Below are 24,821 nucleotides of genomic sequence, written 5' to 3' on the forward strand. Positions count from 1 at the left end.
CCATAAAAGACAGCCCACTTTGCATAAATCCCTGTGTAGGGCACAGAGCTATTTAATTGAACAGTGCCCAGCTTGTTTAATAGATAAGCAATTTCATTAGGCCTTGATTCCCAAATTGGGGTGAATAAGATGTCAGTTGACACTGAAAAAAGATACAATTGCTAAATATTAATTGATACTGACAATTGCACACCAAAGATTGAACTATAAACACAAGGAAACCGTTTTTTAAGAGACTTTTTGTATATGAATTTTTATATGAATTTTATATATGTGAGAGCTCTGCATTTAAAGGAACCGTGATCATATATAGGGTGTATGAAATGTATTTTTTTTTCTATTTGTTTTTTGTTGTGTTGTATTATGTATATGAATTAGTAAAGATATATACAAATTACTATGAGCCAGCCATTTTTCTTATTTTTGGTCTATATATATAGCACTAATTGGTGGTTAGTGGGCTGGGCTCCAGTTTAACTCGAGCATCCTTTATTTTTTTGTTATTTGTTTAATAGATAAGCAATTCCAAATTGGGGTGAATAAGCTGTGTAATTTCACTGTTATTGGGGTGTCCACCTTGTTAAATAGATAAGCAATTCTATTAGGCCTTGATTATCAAATTTGGGTGAATAATCTGTCTAATTCTACTGTTATTGGGGTGTCCACCTTGTTTAATAGATAAGCAATTTCATTTGGCCTTAATTGTCAAATTGTGGTGAATAAGCTGTCTAATTCTACTGTTATTGGGGTGCCCATCTTGCTTAATAGATAAGAAATTCCATTATGCCTTGATTCTCAAATTGGGGTGGATAAGTTTTCTCATTTAACTGTTATTGGGGTGCCCACCTTGTTTAATAGATAAGAAATTCCATTATGCCTTGATTCTCAAATTGGGGTGGATAAGTTTTCTCATTTAACTGTTATTGGGGTGCCCACCTTGTTTAATAGATAAACAATTCTATTACGCCTTGATTCTCAAGTTGGGGTGAATAAGCTGTCTAGTTCTACTGTTATTAGGGTATCCACCTGCCTGTCACAGTCACTGTTTCACTACCAGAAAGGACTAGCTATGCATGTTGCTGCAATGCACAGTGATGTACACCGAGATACACTCTCCCTGCAGGCCGGGATATAGCCGAATTAACACCATTCGTGACAAATTAATTCGGAACAAAGCAAATTTCAGAAAAATTCGGCAAAACATCTGAACTGAATTTTTGAAAACTTCACTCATCTCTACCTACTACCCTAATAACTATGCCCATGCTGACCAAGCAATGATACCTACAAAGTATTCAGAGCATGATGAGGAAATCTATTCTTAACCATAATGTGGCTTATTGTTGTCTAAGGCTTCATGCTCACAGCCATGTCCGTATTTCGGTGAACAATCAATAGATCGGCCAAATATTGATGCTTTCCGTGTGCATTCCATCTTTTTTAACTCCCATCAATAGAAAGGTATATTCATGTCTGCAATATGGACAAGCATAGGACATGTTCTACCATTCGCGGAACAGTTGCAGGGGTATGCAAAAAATATAGATGTGTGTTTGACCTCGTAGAAATAAATGGGTGAGTGTGGTATCCACAAAAAAATGCAGATACCGTGTTTCCCCGAAAATAAGACATCCCCCGAAAATAAGACCTACTTCTAGTTTTGTGGGTGATTGAGTCAGCACAACCTGTATGCAGGTGCACATCACTATGGCGAAATACATATACAAACGCAAAATACAAATGTGATAGCACTCTGCAACCAGCATTCTGCCCTGCCTCTATGCTGGTTGCAGTTTTGCCTCTCGCTGTAATATAAGGCATCCCCCCAAACATAAGACCTCCCCGATAATAAGACATCCCCCGAAAATAAGGCCTCCCCGATAATTAATAAAGCCACACCAGAATATAAGGCCCCCGAAGCTACGGTACCGTAAGGCGTCTGACTCCTCTGGACCCTACGGGCGCCGCCACGCAGCTCACTGATTGGCCGCAGCGCAGGCGGTGCGAGGTCTCTATAAATCAGAGAGCCCACGCCGCCGCCAGGACAAGCTGCTGCCTTCTTCCGCCCGCTGCTCGTTCTGCCCTGACGGAGTCTGGCTGACTCACAACTTGGCTGGCACGGACACACAGGGGTGACAGGTAGGGGGGGGGGAATATCTGATGGAAGGTGGGGGATGTCTGGTGAAGGTGGGGGGGGAGACTAAATACGGTAATCCACTATCCACTGGCACAGCGGAGGGGGATCATTTAAAATGACACAGGGAGATCAGGGTGGGGAGGGGGGTCATTTAAAATGACACAGGGGGATCAGAGGGGGGAATCAAAATGACACAGGAGGATCAGAAGGGGGTACTAAAATGGTACGGTAATCCCCCCTCTGATTCTCCTGTGCCATTTTGATTCCGCCTTCTGATCCCCCTGTGTCATTTTAAGTGATCCCCCTCCCCACCCTGATACCCCTGTGCCATTTTAAGTGATCCCCCTCCCCACCCTGATACCCCTGTGCCATTCTTCTTCATGGAAAAATAAGACATCCCTGAAAATAAGACCTAGCGAATCTTTGGAGGCAAAAAATAATATAAGACACTGTCTTATTTTCGGGGAAACAGGGTAGCACATGGATGAAAAATATGGTCATGTGCATGAGGCCTAAGGGAGTGAAATTTATGTTCTCATATGCACCCCCTCTTTTTTGCTTTGTTCTGCTGATATGCTGTGAAGCACTTTTCTGGTATTTATCTGAAACACTGATGTTGATACAGATAGTTTCTCTGGTCTGGTGTTTTTCTGCAGTCCCAAGTACAAGACCGTGGGATCACATACAAAATCTAGAATAGACAAGCTCATTTTCAAGTATCTTTTTTAGTATAATAAAAGTTCCAGCATTATTCTTACTGGCTATACTATTATTATTTTTTCTATATGAGCCTCAGCCTTTTTTCTATATATTCCTCAGTCTTTGTGAGAAATATGGATTATCATTTATTGGCAGCCCTGATTGTCATTTGATTCACCTTTTGGCATGTACACAGTCAGTGTACATGCAAAATATGTTCGCATTCCCCGGCCATCTGCAGTTAGCTAGCAAGGGAGGAAACCCCAGGGGTCCCGGCTTCAAGGAGGCCCCAGGTGGATAAAGTCACACCTCAACCAGCCAGTTTGGAGGCAAGCTAATCCTGCAGGAAAAACCCCAGCAGGAGGTCTCAGCACTTGCCCAGGATCAATGATACTCCCAGACATGTTGGCACCTACATTTCATAAGGAATTCTGAATCGTCCGTCCATCCCAGGCATAATTCGGTTATCTTTTTGTGATCCTGGGGCAAAGGCAAACATCCACGTAGTCCTGGCTTGAGGCTAGGATGCCCGGGAGGGGAGATATACATATCTCCCCACAGAAACCACATATTGGCACCATGTTTGTTGTAGCCGGAACCCAGGCGCATCAATTGGGCCCAGAACCATCTTCCTGCTACATTCTGGTCTGGGGCTATGAGCCCTAAGGGGTTTTATGGTTCATTTGCTGCCAGCACCAGAGAAGGAGGGGTGGACCCTACCCATAGGCGGGGAGGGGAGCGGCCGGCTACAGGTCATAAGCCCATGCAAGCCAGCGGGCGGTGTCTTTTCTGAAGGGGGTCACATCGTGCAAATGTGTTTGGAGAGACTGGGAACCAGCTGACCTCACTGCCCCCATGTGACTGCAGCTAAGGACTATTCCACCATTATAACCCAAAGGAACTTTCATCTTACCCGGTAACTGACTCTTGCTCTGCTTAACCCTGTACCTATATCACCTGTATCTGTAACCTCAGACTGCTGTATATATTCTGTGTATATTTTATCTAGTCTGCCCTTAAGGCGATTAAATATATAATTTAATCTTGTGCTATCTTGTATCTCGAACACGAATCCCCACGTCCGTGTTTCGGCATAGTTATACACTACCGCGGGTTGGTTTCTCACCCTATATAATCCCGTTAGCGGACCGGGCTTATATCAAACGAGAAGCTGATGGCAAATACCCGGGCTGAAACAGCGCTGTTTTCACTGCGGCAGTGAAAAGGCTCTCTCAGCCTGTTGCCTCTCTGTACTCGCGTGGACAGGAGGTGTCTGTGTAAACTTACCAAGCTGACCTTACCTGCTCCTCTGGAAGGCGTAGCGTCACACTTTGGTAACCCATGACCATACCGCGCCTCGAGGTCTGGTATTCGTCACAGTCTTATTAGACTAAATCCAGCTCTTTTCATGCCCCACACTTATGACAATGTGTTTTATTAACTAAAGCTCAAAATAATGTAGTTGTAATGTGTGTGTATATATATATATATATATATATATATAATTTATATATATATATACGGTATATATACTAAACAAGTCTACAAGTCTAAAATTCCAAGCAGTTAACTTTACAAATGTCAAATGCTATGTTGTACTTATGTTTTTTAACAAATGCTTTACATATGTGAATGCTGTGGAGTCATCCCACAAGTTTGTTTTTCTTAAAGGGACAAATTCTAGTCAATGGTGAAGAAGTTGAAGAAGCTGATGTTGCAGCAAAGAATGGCCGTATTTATACACTGGATGGTGTCCTTATTCCGCCTTCTATACTGCCTATTCTACCACACAGATGTGATGACACTAAACATGAGATAAAAGCTGTGAGTGGACTATAAATTAAATTAATTACTATTAGTTGACTAGTATGAATAATAGAGGGAAACTTCGGTATGTTAGCACAGCATATGGTCACCATATGGGGCTACACTTTAAATAATATACCATGTCTGTAGAACCAGTATTGTATTACAGATAATGAAATACACTATCCAGTATATAAAATCTTTAACATAAGATTTGTAAACCTTTCGGAAGGGCCCAAAAATAAAATAAAACGCAGCCTGCTAGTTGTACTATAAGTTTGAATGAGTGAATTCCCTTATGGAAAATATTACCGGTTTATAGAGACTTTTTAAATCTAGTGTTTGAGCTATACACTGCATGCAGGTTACAACTGTATTCTTACAATAGGGCTCCTGTGTTTCCTGTACTATGGTTCTCTTCAGTAGATGTCCACCAGGAACTGCAGAAACAGTAAGATCCTATATCCCATGATGAAAAACATTCTGTATAACATATCCCATGATGAATAACAGATAACATGTAACATATATGTCATTTGCTTTCAGTCTCTCTTTACACACAAGTGTTTCTACCAAAAATCTATTATGGATAGTGACTACTCAGTGGGTGGTTGCTCAAGATACTGCAACATTACTGTACCGGTAAGTATGCTCTTTGATAGTTTATGTCCCCACCTCTATGCAGTGGCCAGGTTTGGGTTAGCCCCAATGTTACGTTCTGACCCCTGGACATCGTTGAGGTGTCACCGCGTATTGCTGCTCTCCAAGGAGAATTGTAATGTGTGGTGCACAAAATCAGTCCAGAGAGTCAGGGTGTGAAGTAAACCAGTTTGTTCCTTTACTATAAGAACTCAAGTGCAAAACAATACAGGCAAGGCACTGAACTGTCTTCTCCAGTCTCCTCCCGGGCAGAAGAAGGTTCTATATTGAGGAGAGACTGAAACTAGCTGTCCCTCTCTCACTTTAAAGAGGACCTTTTATCAGTTTTAACATAGGCTAATTATGGTATTACCTTGTAGGGCGGCCCCCACTGATGCCATGGATGTTTTTTTTTTTCAAAAGCCCCCCCCCCCGTTCGTCCGCTGTTGCCCCCCGTTGATTTGGCGCCTTGTATTCTAATGAGCAGTATCATCACAATGGGGCGGAGATGCAGTCTTCTGCTGTGGGCGTTTCCTTCTCCCGGGCTGTGAACGCGATCCAATCAGACCGGACCGCTCACAGCCAGGGAGAAGGAGCTCAAGTTCTCGCGAGATTCCTTCCTGGCTGTGAGCATTCTGCTCTGATTGGATCGCACTCACAGCCAGGGAGAAGGAGATGCCCACAGCAGAAGACTGCGTCTCCGCCCCATTGCAGCGATACTGCTCATTAGAATACAAGGCGCCAAATCAACGGGGGGCAACAGTGGACGAACGGGGGGGGGCTTTTTAAAAAAAAAAAAAAAACATCCATGGCATCAGTGGGGGCCGCCCTACAAGGTAATACCATAATTTGTCTATGTTAAAATTGATGAAAGGTCCTCTTTAAGATGCCTAGTACCCTGGCTGGTGGTCCAGGGTCTATGGCTCAGTCATCTGGCTGGCCCTCTGGCCAAAGGGCTGGTAACACTGGTTCTGAGACAAAGTATCCCCGCAGACTATCTGCAGACATCTAGAGCCTTTGACTGCTCCACTTATATACAAAACTAGAACCTTCTAGTGGTAAGGGTGGAGTGGAGAAGTACAGCCTAAACAGAAACATTGTTGCAACTTTGGTCTGTCATAGACTTATATAGAGTTTCAATACAAGTCTCTGGGAATGACTAAACAAGTAATCAAATATAAACAACAGAGCTAAACCAGACAGTCAAAAGGTCAGTGTGACAATTTTTTCCCCCCTTTGCAAAGTTACTTATAGTAACTGTGGAAGATTTCTAACTTCTCAGTACATATAAAGAAAGTCTCAAAGTCTCCCAGTATTAGCTGGCTGTGCATTAATCCTTTCCACAATGCAGTGCAAATATAGTGAAATAACAAAATAACAGTCCAAATGAACATGATATATTACTATAAACCTATAAAATCCAGTTCAACAATATAAAACAGTATACGTGCATAGTAGCAATAAGGGCAAATGTCCACAAATGTCAATAGTCCAAAATATCCTTGCTCCAGAGCACTAAGGGGGTCATTTATTAAGACTGGCATTTTAGACGCCAGTCTTAATAAAGCCCCATCGCTGGCGGTAGATTGCAAAAATTATGGAAAGGCGCAGGCCTCTCCATAACTTCGTTGCATCCAGGACTGCTTCTAAATGTAAGCCAGCTTCCTAGCTGGCTTACATTTAGACCATTTTCTACGTCTAAAACAGGCATAGAAAATGATGAATAAGATGGGCCTGCCGGCCTGCCCCCTTCCGCACCCATGCCACACCCACTCTTTTAGACATGGCGTGAGTGGATAAAAGAAGCAGATTGCTGCTCATCTAACCTTTGTTCCGCAATCTGCGCCTGAAATATGCCTAATATAGGTGTATTTCAGGTTAATAAATGACCCCCAAATCTAAAGTATATATGTTTTTTGGAGTGAATTAAAAAATAATACATTTAAAGTAGGTTTTTGAGCCAGTTTATCTCATGATTTGCTTATGATCCTCTTGCAGGTCCCCAAGTGTTGCAAAGGATTTTATGGCCCTGAATGCAGACCTTGTCCCGGAGGCTTTACTAATCCATGCTCAGGAAATGGAGAGGTATATCTACCACATGTACCAAATGTTTGCAGGTTCACCTTTGAACAGGGGCGTAGCTATAGGCTCATGGGCCCTGGTGAAAGAGTTGAGCTTGGGCCCCCCTTCCCTCAGTGCTTTGTGGCCAGGGGCAGGGAAGCACATAGGCTTCATGCTGCCTGAGGCAAAAACCTCACCCTCACCCCTGACATGCCAAATTCTTGGCCTAACCCCTTCTCTCCAGCCAGAGGGGTGACTTGACCAGCATGCACTTTCTATAATGCCAGTGTCTTTTTATGTGGCACAAGGGTCTTTGGGCCCCTTCAGGCTCCTGGGCCCGGTAGCGACTGCTACCTCTGAACCCCATATAGCTACACCCCTGCCTTTGAATACTATTTTGCACTTTACTTACAGAAGTAATGTGCATTTCTACAGGAGTTGGATGACTTTAAAACTGCACCACTTATCTTGTACCTATGCTGAGTGATAGTTTCAGAGCTGCATTACTAATTCTGCAGGTTTTAGGGCTAAAACCAGTTGCTTGGGATCATTACAAGGTAGAATATGATAATATAATGTATTTAGTTTCATAAATCTTCCTGTGAAGCCCTTTAAAAAAGTATGCCATGCTGTATACATTTTTATGTATTGCTATATTGAAAAAAAGTGAAGTGCAGTTCGAATTGCAGGATCCCACTGTATACTGGCAACTTGTTGCCATTTATTTGAATACTAAAGGCTATGGGCACATCACTGTATATGCCAGGAGATGTTTTGATGTATACACCATACGTGTTGTAACTTTAGCCAAATGCAGTAATTCTCAGCTCTTTACCACTGGGAACCCCTACAACCATCCCATGAATACGAAAAAAACTGACAGTTATTTCAGTTTTTTAGGGTAACCCCTTTTCCAAGTGACCTTCAAAATTTACTGTGCCCTGATATAGATGTGTATGTGTGTATATATATATATATATATATTTGTGGTCAGGGCGACGGCCCCTGGACGTAGGAACTAGAGCTAACCTCAGGCTGGGAAATGCCGGGAGCCCGTAGCGAGGATAGGCCTAAAAGGGGGCCTATCCTAAGGAAGAGCTAAGAAAAGGGAAGGGAGGGAGGGGTACCTGGCTGCACGTCCCGTCCCCTGACCTGCGTGGGGGTTAATATAGCCAAGGGGCGTGGCCTCTGCCCCTCCCACAAATACAGGCTGCACGGCAGCCTTAACTACTTGTGGTCAGGGCGACGGCCCCTGGACGTAGGAACTAGAGCTAACCTCAGGCTGGGAAATGCCGGGAGCCCGTAGCGAGGATAGGCCTAAAAGGGGCCAAAAAGGAGACCCAACCATGCCATCAAACATTCACGCACCGTACAGGGCAAGTGAACAGAAAGCATCACGGATCTCCGATCGTAGGATTTGGACCATATCTGGAGAACACGACTACCTCCAACGTCCCATGCCCCTGATAACCTGAGGCGGCACCTGGTGCTTAGACACCGCCTCAAAATGAAATGAGTGGCGCAGACCCTGTTTAGAGTAAATATACACCTACCGTTACGACACCCGTTTTGAACGAAAAGACCCTTTACGATGGAGGTGCGGGATATACCGTCTTATATCACAGTGACTTCCATCTACCTTACCTCCTTGTCATGTGTACCGCCACACCGTTCTTGGAGCTGGTTAAATGCTGATGCAATTGAAAGAGTGTCTGGAACCAGGAACGATTTACTCCTATGTTGACTAACAGATGACCATATACGACAAGGTCTGAATCCTGAGAGCTGCAGACTGAAACAAACAATGGTGAAACGGTTGGAAGTGCCTAGATCAGGCATCCCAAACCGCAGCCCCTCAGCTGCCGCAACCACAACCCTCACAACGCCCTGCTGCAGGCAGATACCTGCAGGCTGTCCGGGCACCGCGGGAGCCACAACCCCGCAACAGCCGGAGGGCCGCCGCCCACGACCCCCAGCCCAGATGAACCCCAACCATCCACCAAGGGCCCCGATCGGGCACCAACTGTTCCTGGTGGCCATACATACCTCTACTTATTTCCAGGCCCCACTTCCTAATAAGGGCCAAAAAAGTCAGAACATGGTGCCTGTTGTCCTACCGAAGTAGCAAACTCAGTGAAGTGTAAACCCAGCAGGCCTGGGGAACCATCCACAGAAATATATGGCTATTATGATTAATGAGCTAATGTGCCTGTACTAAGAACAGGACGTACCCCAATACCTGCAGTTGTGACAGAAAATGCTTAAGGTCGTGATAAACTATGTAAGCTGCGCCTGTAGTCGTGATAGGACTTGTCGCGTCAGGTGACACGACAGACTTCGTAAACTTGCGCCTTATTACTGTACCTCCTACTGGAAGATGGACCGATACCCAGGACTTAGGCCGGACACCAACACCCTCAGCCCGAGTTTGTAGATGAAGTAAGCATGCCTGGGAGAAGATGATGTCCGCAAAGGCAGGCTTGGAATGACTGCTTACAAAGAAAACAATGAAACCCAACAACCTAGAAAATAAAAGAGTCAGAGAAAACAATAACGAGAGTGGGACTCTAATGGCACAAGCCACACGTGCGAGCCACCCGTAGAAAATTGTATTGCGAGCCACAGATGACCGAGCCATGCGAGCGGAACTGAGGACAGAAAAGACATGGAACTTACTTGTTATGGGACCACGCAGCCGGCCTCGACTGGCCTTGTGTGTGTAATTATTATTATTATTTATTTTTTTTGAGAAGCCCTACGTGAGAGACTCAAGTGGCGGAGCCATGTGTGAGAGACTCTAATGGCAAAACACCTGGGTAACCCTAAAAGGGGGAAGCCAAGCGTGAGAGACTAATGGCGGAGTCATATGTGTAAAACTAACACGGAGAAGCCATGCGTGGGACACTAATGGCGGAGACATATTTGTAACACTAAAATGAAGCCATGCGTAGGAGACTAACTGCGGAGTCATACGTGTAAGACTAAATAGAGAAGCCATGCGTGAAAGACTCTAATGGCAGAGACATGTGTAACCCTAAAACGGAGAAGCCATGCGTGAGAGACTAATGGCGGAGACATATGTGTAACACTAAAACGAAGAAGCCATGCGTGGAAGACTAATGGCGGAGACATACGTGTAGACTAAATGGAGAAGCCATGCATGAGAGACTCTAATGGCAGAGACATGTGTAACCCTAAAAGGGAGAAACCCTACGTGAGACTAATGGTGAATTCATATGTGTAACACCAACCGGGGAGAAGCCGTGCGTGAGAGACTAAAGGCAGAGTCATATGTGCAACACTAGAATGGAGAAGCCATGCATGAGAGACTAATGGCAGAGTCATACGTGAAGACTAAAACGGAGAAGGCATGCGTGAGACTCCAACGGCGGAGTCCTATGTGACACTGAAGGTGGTAACCAGACTCAAATGGCAAAGCCATGCGTGAGAGACTCTGATGGCGGAGTCATGTGTAACACTTAAAAGGAAAAGCCACACGTGAGAGACTCTAATGGCGGAGGCATATGTACCCTTAAGGGAGAAGCCATACGTGAGAGACTCTAATGGCAGAGTTATATGTAACACTAAAAGGGGAGAAGCCATGCGTGAGGGACTCAAATGGCTAAGCCATGCGTGAGAGACCCTAATGGCGGAGTCATATGTAACACTAAAAAGGGGTAAGCCATACGTGAGAGACTCTAATGGCAAAGCCATGCGTGAGAGACTCTAATGGCGGAGTCATGTGTAACACTAAAGGGAGAAGCCATACGTGAGATTCAAATGGCGGAGTCATACGTGACACTAAAAGGGGGAAGCCATGCGTGAGAGACTCTAATGGCAAGCCATGCGTGAGAGACTCTAATGGCGGAGTTATATGTACCACTAAAAGGGAGAAGCCATGCGTAAGAGACTCAAATGGCTAAGCCATGCGTGAGAGACCCTAATGGCGAAGTCATATGGCGGCTTAATTTCCCTCTTAATTAATTAACAACCACTATGCCGCACCAGTATGACTTGGGGACTCGCATAACCATGATCCTCTCCGACAATGACCTAGGATGCTAACCAGCCTACAACCATATTGCCCCCCACCGAACAACATGAAGAACGAACACCGGGCCCCCGAAGCCCTGAGGCCCCCCGAAGCCAAGGAATCGACCCGGAAGACCTTACCGTGATGATAAGTAATTAAACGTGAGCCCGACCTAAAGGCAAATGCATAGACATTAGTGATCCGAACCACTTGCATGAATGAAACATTAACCAACCGTGAAATTGAAACAGATGGGGAAATTGAAACAGATGGGAGAAAAACCAGAGCCAGAGGCATTTGCAATTAGCTAAGAAAAGCCCCTAGTCGTGACAAACACATGAACTGTGAAACATAGTAGGAACTCACTCCTATCGGCCCACTGTCCGCTAGGGAGCTACTTGGTTAACTGGGGCGGGAGATCCAACTGCGTAAATGTGAACCAGAAGTAAAGGAGATCAGTCTGCGTGACCCACCACCGAGGAACGAAACTCAAGCCTGAAGAAGCAGCTATGTTTTAACGGAAGAGCAGAATTAGAGCGGTGCGCTGATAGCCCTAGCAAGAATACTGAGTAACCATGATGTAGAAAGGAAAGAAATGCAGCTTAAAGTGGAAGCAGAGTAGAACACATGATGCAAGAACAAGTGGGTAACTGTGGCTCTGGATGTGAGAGGTGCCTAAAACATGGTATGGGCACAGCTCTGAGTATGAGCATGAGGAGCATGGTATAACGCAGCTGTATAAATGCAAGCTGAAAGGGAACAGAGTATTAATGTAATGCAACCGCGACCGCTGCTCTAGAAGTGAATGGCGTATAGGACAAAATGTAAAAGCAGACACACGCTGTAGCTTGAAGGTAACAATCCTGACCACCTTTTTTTTTTTTTTTTTTTTGACATGACAACCTGGACGTACCAGGCAGGACCACCTGTCACAGGAGTGACCCATATAATGCTTAAACGCTTTAACCGGATGTACCACATGAGATGACAAGACCCCCTGGACATCCAGGCAGGACACCGTGCCACGAACTGGCGGACGTAACATTGCCTGTACGTTTTAGGCAGACATACCACAATAAGGAAAAAATGACAACCTGGAGTTTCAGGTAGGACCACATGCCACTGACGCGGCGGACGCCACAAAGCCTGAACGCTTCAAGCAGACGTACCACAATAAAGCGACAACCTGTAGTTCCAGGCAGGACTACATGCCACCGGAGTGGCGGATGCCATGATGCCTGAACGCTTCAAGCCGACGCATCACAGTAGACAAGTGACAACCTGGACGTCCCAGGCCGAATCCTGTGCCACCGGGGAGGGCGACAGAATAGCGCCTGAACGTTTAAAGCCATGCCACGGATAACATACGGGACGTGAAAAATGTGCCTGCGGCCAACCCCCGTGACACATATCATAACCATATAACAGGACATACCACCTACTGCAAGTACGGAATCCTTGGAACGGAATGAAGCGTCAGATACTTGATCAGACGAAACTCTGCAATATGATGATGCATGACAGCAATGTAAATGTACAACAAATTAAATATTTTGCTTTTTTTTTTTTTTTTTTTTTTAATTAGACATCGGCACTGCTGCTCCCGCACAGAAAGCCCATCACACCGCTCCAGAGCAGGGCAAGTAGAAGATACCTAAATTAGGGTAACCCTAAATGACACCCCCAGACAGGGAATTAAATAGCGATCTATGTGAAAGGTGCACCAACACCCTCCTAAATGTAGGTAGACAGTGAAACGTTTGGGGCTACTGTCTATGCAAGCCAAACCTAGACATAATAGTTCCCCATGAACTTGCTAGGACCCCGCAATACTTGCACATTAAAGGTTAGCTGTTGCCACAACACAGACCTAGGTATGAAGACCCCAAGGTGCATGCCCTCAGTGGTGGCCTTTGTGTCCTGTGATATTGATCCGTAAGAAGCAACACCCGTCACAGAAGATTTATATATATTGCTCCACACTGCACGGCCACATGATTGAAGACACTGCCATAGTTGTAAGGCTTGTCACGTGGCGTGCAGGCAGCCATTCGCAGCACCATATACAAATGAACCCCGTGACTGGTATTGACTCAAGGTGTGGGGCGCAAAATGAGGCAACCCTCAAAGCCACAATTACCGTGAATTCTTACCTTTCAAAACCAGCGTTTGCCGCCTGTTATTATACATGCCTCAGCTCAACAGGCTTAAGCCGTCTGTCCAGTTCCCATGGAAACCAGCCACGTGCCAAGGAACAGCACGCGCTGGCCTACATGCGCTACTGCCATCCACCATGACCCCCGGCGGGTTATGAGAAACCAAAAGAGCGCGTTACCAGGGGCGGCGCCGCCGGCGTGCCTAGCAACCGGCACCCGCGGCCGCCCCCCGGAACACACACACGCCCTCGGCTGACAGTGCCGGCCGGCTGGACCAGGAGGTGAGCGGAGCTCCGGCCCCCAACCCCCCCGCGTGGATGTGCCGTCCCCGTGGTGATGAGCCTTGCACCGCCGTATGCCGCCCCCCGCACCGAGGTAAAAATCCGACCCGGAACAGGCACCGGATATAGCTTACCTGAGACGATTGGGAATGTAGAAGCCGATCCCATACTTACCCGGCTCGAGGATTGAAGGCGCGGGACGTGCAGGAACCAGACGTGACCGGACAATCCAGGTACCTGGCTGCACGTCCCATCCCCTGACCTGCGTGGGGGTTAATATAGCCAAGGGGCGTGGCCTCTGCCCCTCCCACAAATACAGGCTGCACGGCAGCCTTAACTACATATATATATATATATGTCTATACAAGCCATATATATATATATATATATATATATATATATATATATATACATATATAATATATCAGTCTACACAAGTCATATATTTGATGGCAGATGGACCGCTAGCTTGGCTGTTATTAACCTGGTCATTCCCAATATGCATTGCCTTTCAGCAATATTTTCAAAAATGCAATCTTAATGTATTATTTATTCTTTTGCATCTTTCAGTGTATGGATGGAATGACAGGGAATGGGACGTGTGTCTGTGATGAGGCATTTATGGGCTCTAACTGCCAGCGTTGTTCCGATGCAGACAAGTACGGCCTTCGTTGTGACAAAAGTAAGTGCTGTATGGTAGCTAATAAATGTAATATGTAGATGTATGTAATAATGCAAATTGCAGACTGAAGGCATAGACATTAATAGGTAACTAAAAGTAGGCAATAATAAATGAATAAATCATTCATATCCATCCTGGATACATAGCCTATATCTAGAAAATAGCAAGACTCACCTAAAGGTGGCCTATGGCAAGACTGATCTTAGTCCAGCCTATGAATGAGGGAAATATGTTAACACTGTTTGTACCTCTAAACAGATTTAGTAAAAATATATATATATATTTTTTTTTTATCACAAAATATGGAGATTTTTAAGGCCCCTTGCAGACGAGCATGTCCGGATTAGGTCCGGATGCGTCCCGGTGCATTGCGGCAAACCCGCGCGAGTAGGAACACAATTTCAGTCAGTTTTGACTGCGATTGCGTTCCGATGTTCAGTTTTTATCGCGCGGGTGCAATGTGTTTTGCATGCGCGTGATAAAAAACTGACTGTGGTACCCAGACCCGAACTTCTTCACAGAAGTTCAGGTTTGGGTTCAAGGTTGTGTAGATTGTATTATTTTCCCTTATAACATGGTTATAAGGGAAAATAATAGCATTCTGAATACAGAATGCATAGTACAATAGGGCTGGAGGGGTTAAAAAAAAAATTTAAAAAATTTAACTCACCTTAATCCACTTGTTCTTGCAGCCGGCATCTCTTCTGTCTTGTTCTGTGAGGAATAGGACCTTTGATGATGTCACGATGCTCATCACATGGTCCTTCACATGATCCATCACTACATCACTATGGTGATGGATCATGTGACGGACCATGTGATGAACGCAGTGACATCATCAAAGGTCCTATTGCTCACAGATGAAGACAGAAGAGATGCCGGCTGCGCAAACAAGTGGATTAAGGTGAGTTAAATTATTTATTTATTTATTTTTACCCCTCCAGCCCTATTGTACTATGCATTCTGTATTCAGAATGCTATTATTTTCCCTTATAACCATGTTATAAGGGGAAATAATAATGATCGGGTCTCCATCCCGATTGTCACCTAGCAACCGTGCGTGAAAATCGCACCGCATCCGCACTTGCTTGCGGATGCTTGCGATTTTCACGCAACTCCATTCATTTCTATGGGGCCTGCGTTACGTGAAAAACGCACAAAGAGGAGCATGCTGCGATTTTCACGCAAAACACACAAGTGATGCCTGAAAATCATCGCTCGTGTGCACAGCCCCATAGAAATGAATGGGTCCGGATTCAGTGCGGGTGCAATGCGTTAACCTCAATCATTGTACCCACGCGGAAATCTCGCCCGTGTCAAAGGGGCCTAACTGTCTTTTTTTTTTTTTTTTTTATGTTTTTAATATCTGAAGATTTGGTGTTCTAAAAAGTTTTCAATCTGTAAGTGAATATTAATTGGAAAAGCTGTTAAAAGGGAAGACCAGAATACTAATGTCTGTTACTTTGCCTTAGAATGTGGATGTGTCCATGGAAGTTGCAACAACCATATAGACAGTGATGGAAGCTGCCTGACTGGATCATGTAAACCTGGATACACAGGACAATTCTGTGATAGGAGGACTACTCCTTGTGGACCACTTGTTACTTTCTGTCACGCTCACGCAGAGTGTGTATACTTCAATGGTTTGCCCAGGTACTCTTCTGTCTTATAAATCCTGCATTTACAGCCAACCATCCAGTCTGCAAGATTTAAGCTACAAAATTTTAAAAAACAAAAACAAACCTGGAATAATTTTTTATATTCTTATTACTTGTAGCGCTAATGTACTTTACCAAATATATAGGAAAGCTATTTGTTGATTTCTACATTCTTCAGCATTGAAATTGCAACACCAAGAAGGAAAAGTCATGGAATTATGGAAAACACAGGATCGATAGACATGTTAGTTATATGCAAATGGTAAATGGATTCTAAATTCACTATCCAATAAACTTCTCGTTGTAACAGCCTGACATCTCCCTGAATATATATTAATCACAAAACACCTCCTCCAAGAGCACCTAACTCAATTCACAAACATTATGTCGCTCTTCAAAGAAATGCCTTGCTACCAGGGACGTAACTACCATAGCGGCAGATCATGCGACTGCTAGGCGGCCCAGGGCACGAGGGGGCTCAGTCTTAGTTGGGATCATCTCCTCTTCTACTGATGGTGAAAACATGGTCAGGACTCTACGCTTTAAAGAAACAACCTTTAGCAAATGAGGCAATGGAAAAATGGCCCAAGGGTCATTGAAAAGGGTTTAGGCGGAAACCCTTCTGTCCTGTGTGGGGGCCTGGTTTGACCCTTCTGTCCTGTGTTGGGGGGCCCTTACTTCTCTATGTATGCCACTGCTCGCTACTGTCATTTTCCCCAAAACTTTTTACTCATGTGTGTTGATTGGGTACTGTCTAATTTTTTTGGATGCAAAAGACTTAGGCTACTTTCACACTAGCGTTCTAGTTTTCTGGTATTGAGATCCGTCATAGGTGCTCAATACCGGAAAAAAAAACGCTTCGGTTTTGTCCCCATTCATTGTCAATTGGGACAAAACGGAACTGAACAGAACCGAATGCTCCAAAATGCATTCTGTTCTGTTTAGTTGTGTTCCCATACCGGAGAGCAAACCGCAGCATGTTGTAGTTTGCTTTCCGTCCTGGGATGCGGAGCAAGACGGATCCGGCATGACCCCCAATGCAAGTCAATGGGGACGGATCTGTTTTCTCTGCCACAATCTGCCACAATAGGAAACGGATCCGTCTCCCATTGACTTTCAGTGGAGTCCATGACGGATCCGTCTTGGCTATGTTACAGATAATACAACCGGATCTGTTCATAACGGATGCAGACGGTTGTATTATCAGTAACTGAAGCGTTTTTGCGTTTAGTGTGAAAGTAGCCTATGGGGGTCATTTATACGCCTATATTAGATGTATTTCTGGTGCAGATTGCGGTGCAATAGCTGTAAATCTGTCTCGTAGCCCAATTTTGTGCAAATGCTTTTTTGATGGCATGTGTAGGCACTGTTTGCCTCCCTAGGCTTGTAGTACAGAATGCGTCACTACAGTACAGACGATCCATCCTTGCCGAGGTTCCTTGCTCCTCTCATTGTCATTGTTCTCCAATCACCGGGACACACAACGTTGAGCAGTGCTGACATCTTGGCCTAGGCACGTAGTGATCTGGCGGAGTGATAAACCGTGGTCTGTAAGTTCAAGGATATTGTCCCTTTTAGTTTGCGACAGCTAGCAATAACTGGTAGATTGACAAACAGGATGTATTGCACAATCATCCCACATGACTTGTTCCGATTTTTGAGGTTTCATGTGACTATAAAACTTTACTTTCAATCTGGCTTTTATGCCACAGACTGGAGATAGTTGCTTGAAAATTTGTTCTTCTTGGTGATGTAATTTGAATGTCAAAGGGATTTTCCAGGATTTCAATACTGATGACCAATCCCATCAGATTGGCAGGGATCCAACACACGCATCCCCCCCGTCGATCAGCTGTATGAAGAGAATGCATGCGCCGTGCGAACGTGCCATCTCCTGTCTCTCTCCTGCTTGCCATAGACACAGTTAGCAATCTAAATGCATGCTATATTATAAAATGTAATAACTTTTATTATATCATGTTATATACGGCTGGTGATCCAAATAAAATGTAACGTTGATCTTTATGATTTCTTTCAGCTGTGTTTGTAAATTAGGATATGACGGAGATGGAATAAATTGCAAAGAAGAAAATGCTTGTATAGTTTATGGCAAATCACCCTGCAATGTTAATGTGAGTTGTTCTTATTCCCATTCCTGCGTGCAGTAAATTGCGGATGTGTGGTGTCCATGTTCTCCACGGACTGCACATGGATCCTTTGACTTTAATGTGTTCATTCACACATCCTTGTTTTTCCATTGGTTAGTGGAAAAACAACAGAGGCATGCATGCACTACATTGGTACGTGGTGCAGATCAAACATGACCATTGAAGTCTATGGGTCCTGAAAACCACTGACAGAACACGCATGGCATCCCTGTATTGTCAGTGATTTTCACTGATCACTGGTAGAAGATGCTATGGAAATCCCTTTTACAGTCTAGCCCTGCACACGGGGGGCAAAATGTAGACCTACCACAGACATCTTCACAGATGAAACACTCATTGGGCAGACTAGATGGGCCAAATGGTTCTTATCTGCCGACACATTCTATGTTTCATCATATTGTCACAGACACAGACGTGTGGAAGAAGCCTGGCTATGTAGAATTTTATCATAAGCGTCCATTTATTTTACTGAGATTGCGTCATTGACATGTTGTATGTTATCGAGTGCTATTAATTATCCATGTACATCCTGACATTGATATCAATGTGTCTGTACAGGCTGAGTGCATTCCAACAGGACCTGGAAAATTCAAATGTGTGTGCCGTGCAGGATGGACAGGCGATGGAATAGACTGCTCTGAGAGGAATAACTGTCTCCTTCCTGACAGAGGAGGATGCCATCCAAATGCTGACTGCTTATATATTGGTCCTGGCCAGGTGAATAACGGCCTTGATGTTCATTACATACTGTAAATCATCAATGAGGCATATTGCATGTAGTAATAGTGGAATACCACCCAGCAGTACTCTTCTAGTATTAACTATATTCGGGCAGCTATTTTGGCAAATAAGTCACTGTGAGAAATTGTGTGGACTTTTTAGTGCATTTGGTCCAGAACCCTACCACATGACGTGACAGCAACATAGACGTGAAGGTCAGTGATAGGGCCTCCATAGTCACAAGACACGAGGACAGGATATGTCCCATGGGGGTTAGGGCATTCAGTTTATAAAGGGAATGGGACATTTGTTAAACATTGATTCAGGAACAAAGCGAAATTTGTTAGATAAGTATATTAGTTTTTTCCATATTCATACGTAAATCCCACAAAGTCCTGTTAAGGTTAGTTTCACATAGCCACATAATGGGTCCATTTTTGTGCCTTTACTATGGCTGCAAATTTCAGCCCAGCTGCAGGTGTAATGACCTGGAGGGACCACATCATAGAGCCCTACGACACTGTTAAAAGAGTTGTCTCACTTCTGGAAGTGGCATTTATCATGTAGATAAGGCTCATACACTTACACTTACTAATGTATTGTGATTGTCCATATTGTCTCCTTTGCTGGCTGGATTCATTTTTTTATTGCATTATACACTGCTTGTTTCCAGGGATTATGGCCACCACTGCAGCACAGATACAAGGTGGCCAGGATGGGAGCTGCTGCGCATGCGTGCCTATATGCTCCCACGGTCCTGACCACCAGAGGTGCCGTCGCTATTTCCTATAGTGTGCAAGCATGGCCAACCCTGCTGGATTTAAAATGCAAAAAAGCACCTGTATTATGATTTTGTAAAACTGGCCTAAGCTAGCCATAAGCTTGCCAAACATTCATTTTGTAATATTAGTGTAAGAGGAATCTACCTGATGCATATGGCAAGCTTAAAATTGCTGGCAGATCCCATTAAAAATGACTGGATCTGCCAACAATTTCTATGACCAGCTTTATCCCATGAACTTATCAGAACTGAATACATTTTTTTTTCTACACCAAATGTTGACTAGAGATCTACCTGTCTACAGACTGATAAAGAAGATTAATTTACTTTACTTTAATTTGAAAACTTGTGTCCGGTCCTATCACGGTGCTATATATTGAAAGATGACCTGTCACCTCTCCTGACATGTTTGTATTAGTAACTACTTGCATTCCCCATGTAATAATTCTGGAACATCTATTCTAATGTTTCTATGCTGTACCATTCCTCTATTATACCTATGAATGAATTGCCAGCAGCTCGTAATAAAGGCCAAACAGGGTGTTACCAGCGTGAGTGTGTCCCTACCCAGTCTGACACTATCCAATTAGTGCTGCCAGTGTCAGACTGTGCAGGAACACATCTCCAACTGGTACCATCCATCTCAACCTTCATTATAAACTGCTAGTAATTACCGTATTTTTTGCCCCATAAGACGCACCGGCCCATAAGACGCACCTAGGTTTTAGAGGAGGAAAATAAGAAACAAATATTTTTTCATTACACCTCAGGTCAGACCCCCAATATTAATCAGACCTCAGCTCACAGCCCCAGTCAGATCACCAATGTTAATAAGACCTCAGATCAGACCTCAGATCAGAGCCCAATATAAAGAAGACCCCAATCAGACCTCAGATGAGACCCCCATGCCTCATATCAGTCCTCCATGCCTCATATCAACCCCCAGTCATATGTAATCATCCCCCAGTCATATGTTAATCAGCCCCCAGCCATATGTTAATCAGCCCCCAGCCATATGTTAATCAGCCCCCAGCCATATGTTAATCAGCCCCCAGCCATATGTTAATCAGTCCCCAGCCATATGTTAATCAGTCCCCAGCCATATGTTAATCATCCCCCAGTCATATATAATTCAGCTCCCAGTCATATCTAATGCAGCCCCCAGCCATAATGCAGCCCCCAGCCATAATGCAGCCCCCAACCATAATGCAGCAGCCCCCAGCCTCAGATCACAAAATAAATAAAGCACTTACCTCTCCTGCTCCTGGACGCCACCGCTCCTCACCGCCCACGATCTTCTTCCTTCTCCTCCGTCAACTGTGCTATGAACCGGTGCGCACAGCGTGAGGTCACAGAGCGCCCTCACGCTGTGCACAGTCTTCACATCCAACAGCCAAGAAACAGGAAGCGGTGAGTACAGAGCCTTCACCGCTTCCTGGTCCTCCGGTACTAATATTCGCCCCATAAGACGCAGGGGCATTTTTCCCCCACTTTGGGGGGGGGGGATGCATCTTATGGGGCGAAAAATACGGTAATTCATAACTTCTAGAAGGAATAATAAAAGAATGTTCCAGAATTGGTATTACAAGAGGAATGCAGGTAGTTACTAAAACAGCCATGTCCGGAGAGGTGACAGGTTTTCTTTAAAGCGTTAGACTGGAGATATAACTGTGATCAAGTCTGGTGAAGTCATAGTATTACAAAGGTTTGTCAGCCAAGTATACTTCAAATGTTGTACTAATATCTGATGGTAGATTTAGTATAAGAAAATTCCTAACCAGATGGTTCTCTAACTGCAATATGTCTCCACTGCAGAGTGACTGTGAGTGCAAGAAGGGTTTTCGAGGTGATGGGACTCAGTGTGAGCCAGTAAACACTTGCCTAGGAGAAACTGAAAAGTGTCATTTTCTGGTAGGTTGCATGCCCCAGAAATATCATTTTCAAGTGTATTTCATTTGGATTTAATAATGCACTGACCTTCATTATTTTCTATAGGCAACATGTCAAAAAGTATCATCTGGTTTCTGGGAGTGTGTTTGTAAAGAAGGGTATGAAGGCAATGGAAAGATCTGCTACGGAAATGTAGCAGATGTAAGTATTCATATATCCAAACCATGGCTTTAGTTTAATAAAAACCATGAAATAGCTATAGTTATTACTGTTATTGATTACAAGATGTAGCTTGAGATGTTAACAGGTATCTCAGATATGTCCGCATCAATATGCCAGTTACAGTTTTTCCAATTTCTGTTATTCTTCATTTATCCTGCATTTATTATTTGGCTTTTTTATAGGACAAGTAGTTCAAACAAAAATGCAAATACTCATTTTCCATTTTCGATGAATAAACATTATAACACCTCTTATTTGGTCATAGGTGGTTGCATCTCTTCCAGAAGCCTCTGAATTTTATAAATCTATAAATGTAAGTTGGAGATATTGCAATGATAAGGCCTTCTGCATGTAGCCCATACTAAACCTTCATGTGCTTCACAGAAACACAGCATGGCAGCACATGGAGCGCCGACCTGCTCACAACATGGTCTGTGTCAGGGTTGCCAACAGTCCAGAAATTTCTGGACAGTCTGTAAAAATAGGTGACTTTTTTTCTGTGTCCGTGAAAAAAAATAGATGTGTCCGTGATTTTTTTTGAGGCTGATAGCACTTGACTATATTATTTTGGTGGTAATAATCATCATTTTTCAGCTCACAGTAAATGTTGGTGATGAGTTCTTATCAGTATATTATGCCTTAGACATGTTTTACTTATAATCTTTATCAGTCGTTATGGTTTTCCAATTGGTCCATAAAAATGTTGGCTGTCCATGATTTTGAGACAGGTTGTCCAGAAAAAAGATACATTCTGGTTGGCAACCCTGGTCTGTGTGCTGCTGTAGATGGTCTGTGCATGCCCCAATGCCAGGTTTATGGATCCTTTTATGTTCAGTCCTGCTCATAGGGGTCCTGATTAATAGTGCACCTATAACTGGATGATATTGAAGGGGTTGCCTGGCCAGTTAAAAGTTAAAAAAAATGCCCAAAGTGCTTTAAAGTAATTAAAGAAGTAATGCTCATATTACAAATCTCCCCGCGGCTCCTGTTGCTATGCTTCCCAACTCTCCCACCAGTCATCAGCTGAGGCCACTTATTGGCTGATAGTTCACTTCTCCTGTGTCAAGAGGGTCCAGGAAGTACAGAAACCAGTGGGGAAGGGGGGGGGGGTATCGGAAGGAGAATGACAGTGGATCAGTAAGGCTATGTTCACATCTACTGCATATGTTAGGAACAGAAAAATGGAAAAAATAATAATTACTATTTACTAGATCCAGCTTATGCAGGACACCAGTGGTGCTTGATGGGTATAATGGGCTCTGTTGGGTTTTGGTTATGGATTTCTGTTATTCTGCCAGAGACAAACTGTCAGTGTATGCTGTACTATTTCTTCCTCCACTGCTGCTTCTAATTCTATTATCATTTTAAAGCATTCTGAGCATACGTTATTTTAGATTTTAAGTGGCCAGGCAATCCCTTTAACAAACCCCCAGAACAACATGATCAGTTTCTCCATACTGTGTAGGTTTAGATTCACAGAACCCTAACCATAAATGAAGAACGTCAACCTTCATTAGAAATCTAACAGTAGATAAAAAGAAATTATGTTCAGAGACACAATCTGATTCTGTGGCTTCAATTTCAGGATCCCAATACAAGATCCCTGATTTCTCAGTCTACAAACATCACTTTGTTTGTTCCGTCTCGCTCAGCAATTAAGAACATGAAAAAGGAGGATGAGATTTACTGGATGAAAAAAGAGAATGCAGCACCCTTACTAAAGTAAGCAACTCATTGTGTGTATCAGTCCTTATCTCGGTCACATCCATATACTAGCAAGAAAATGCATTGAGTCTAATCAGAGAAATGTAATGTTCTCTATGTGTTTCATGGAAAAGGAAATAAGCTATTCTACAACTGACCGTTTTACGGCTATGGTGTGGGGGTTCTATGCACTGTGATGTGCCAACGAGAGCGCTGGTTCAGTCAAAATTTCCTACTCTATGTTTGATTACTGAATTGAGTGTAAAAGGATCCACAATCTATTTTGTAGCAATTAAATGGAGTCTGTCACCAGGGAATTTGCAGTTAAACCAGGCACAATGTCATGTAGGGCTAGCTCATATGACTGTAATACATTGCTTCATTCTGGAGACAAAGTACTATTAAACCATATGCAAATGAGCAGTTAAGTGCACTGAGGGTGGATTGAAGCCACTCTGTGCACCCTTACTTCTCCTGCTTCCTCTTTCAGACTCTCTCTCCTCTTCATGTTGATTAACAGGGCCAGGAGAGATGACTATGCAGAACTCTCCCCGTCACTACATGAAAACCCAGATTAAGGCTTCATGCACACGGCTGTTGCCCAGCCGTGGCCGTATTGCGGCCCGCAAACAGTGGTTCCGTAATATGCGGGCACCTACCTTATGCTCCCCGCATCACAGATGCGGACCCATTCACTTAAATGGGTCCGCAATCCGGAGCTGCGGTACGGGACGGAGGGACGTAACCCCACGGAAGCACTACAGAGTGCCTCCGCACCGCAAAAAAAAAAAAAAACATGTTCTATTTTTAAAGTTCATGATATCACTAAGCACATGAGCTTGCTAATATACAAATGTCACAATGCATTAGGGAGATCAATTTTGTCAGTATTTTCAAGAACTGCATTTATGAATCATTGTGAATTGGTGCTGAACAGTGTACAGTTTAAATAAACTTTCACCTTGTCCTGGTCTGTTGAACCCCTTCCCAACCGCCTGCATAAAAATACGTTGGCGGTCGGACATTTAAAAATGGCGCCTGCTCGCAAACAAAAAAATGTTTATATAAATTTTAAAAAATAAATAAATAAATCACCCCCCTTTCCCCAAATTTGAAAATAAAATGAAAAATAAAAATGGCCAAATCTCCGGGTTTTTTTTGTCACTTCTCCCACAAAAAAGTTA

General features: G+C 43.9%; 1 protein-coding gene across 1 annotated transcript in view; it reads left to right on the top strand.

The window, feature by feature from the left end:
• STAB2 (stabilin 2) overlaps nucleotides 1-24,821 on the top strand; it is a 175,307-nt gene that overhangs the window by 69,728 nt on the left and 80,758 nt on the right. Inside the window, exons 18-29 of the mRNA XM_040407847.1 lie at nucleotides 4,508-4,660; nucleotides 5,031-5,093; nucleotides 5,189-5,284; nucleotides 7,280-7,366; nucleotides 14,383-14,494; nucleotides 15,967-16,147; nucleotides 18,191-18,284; nucleotides 18,879-19,037; nucleotides 21,637-21,732; nucleotides 21,817-21,912; nucleotides 22,199-22,246; nucleotides 23,519-23,655. Of these exons, the coding sequence (XP_040263781.1) occupies nucleotides 4,508-4,660; nucleotides 5,031-5,093; nucleotides 5,189-5,284; nucleotides 7,280-7,366; nucleotides 14,383-14,494; nucleotides 15,967-16,147; nucleotides 18,191-18,284; nucleotides 18,879-19,037; nucleotides 21,637-21,732; nucleotides 21,817-21,912; nucleotides 22,199-22,246; nucleotides 23,519-23,655 (1,322 nt within the window). The remainder of the gene's footprint in view (nucleotides 1-4,507; nucleotides 4,661-5,030; nucleotides 5,094-5,188; nucleotides 5,285-7,279; nucleotides 7,367-14,382; nucleotides 14,495-15,966; nucleotides 16,148-18,190; nucleotides 18,285-18,878; nucleotides 19,038-21,636; nucleotides 21,733-21,816; nucleotides 21,913-22,198; nucleotides 22,247-23,518; nucleotides 23,656-24,821) is intronic.

This window comes from Bufo bufo, chromosome 1, assembly GCF_905171765.1.
Source record: "Bufo bufo chromosome 1, aBufBuf1.1, whole genome shotgun sequence".
NCBI classification, from domain to species: domain Eukaryota; kingdom Metazoa; phylum Chordata; class Amphibia; order Anura; family Bufonidae; genus Bufo; species Bufo bufo.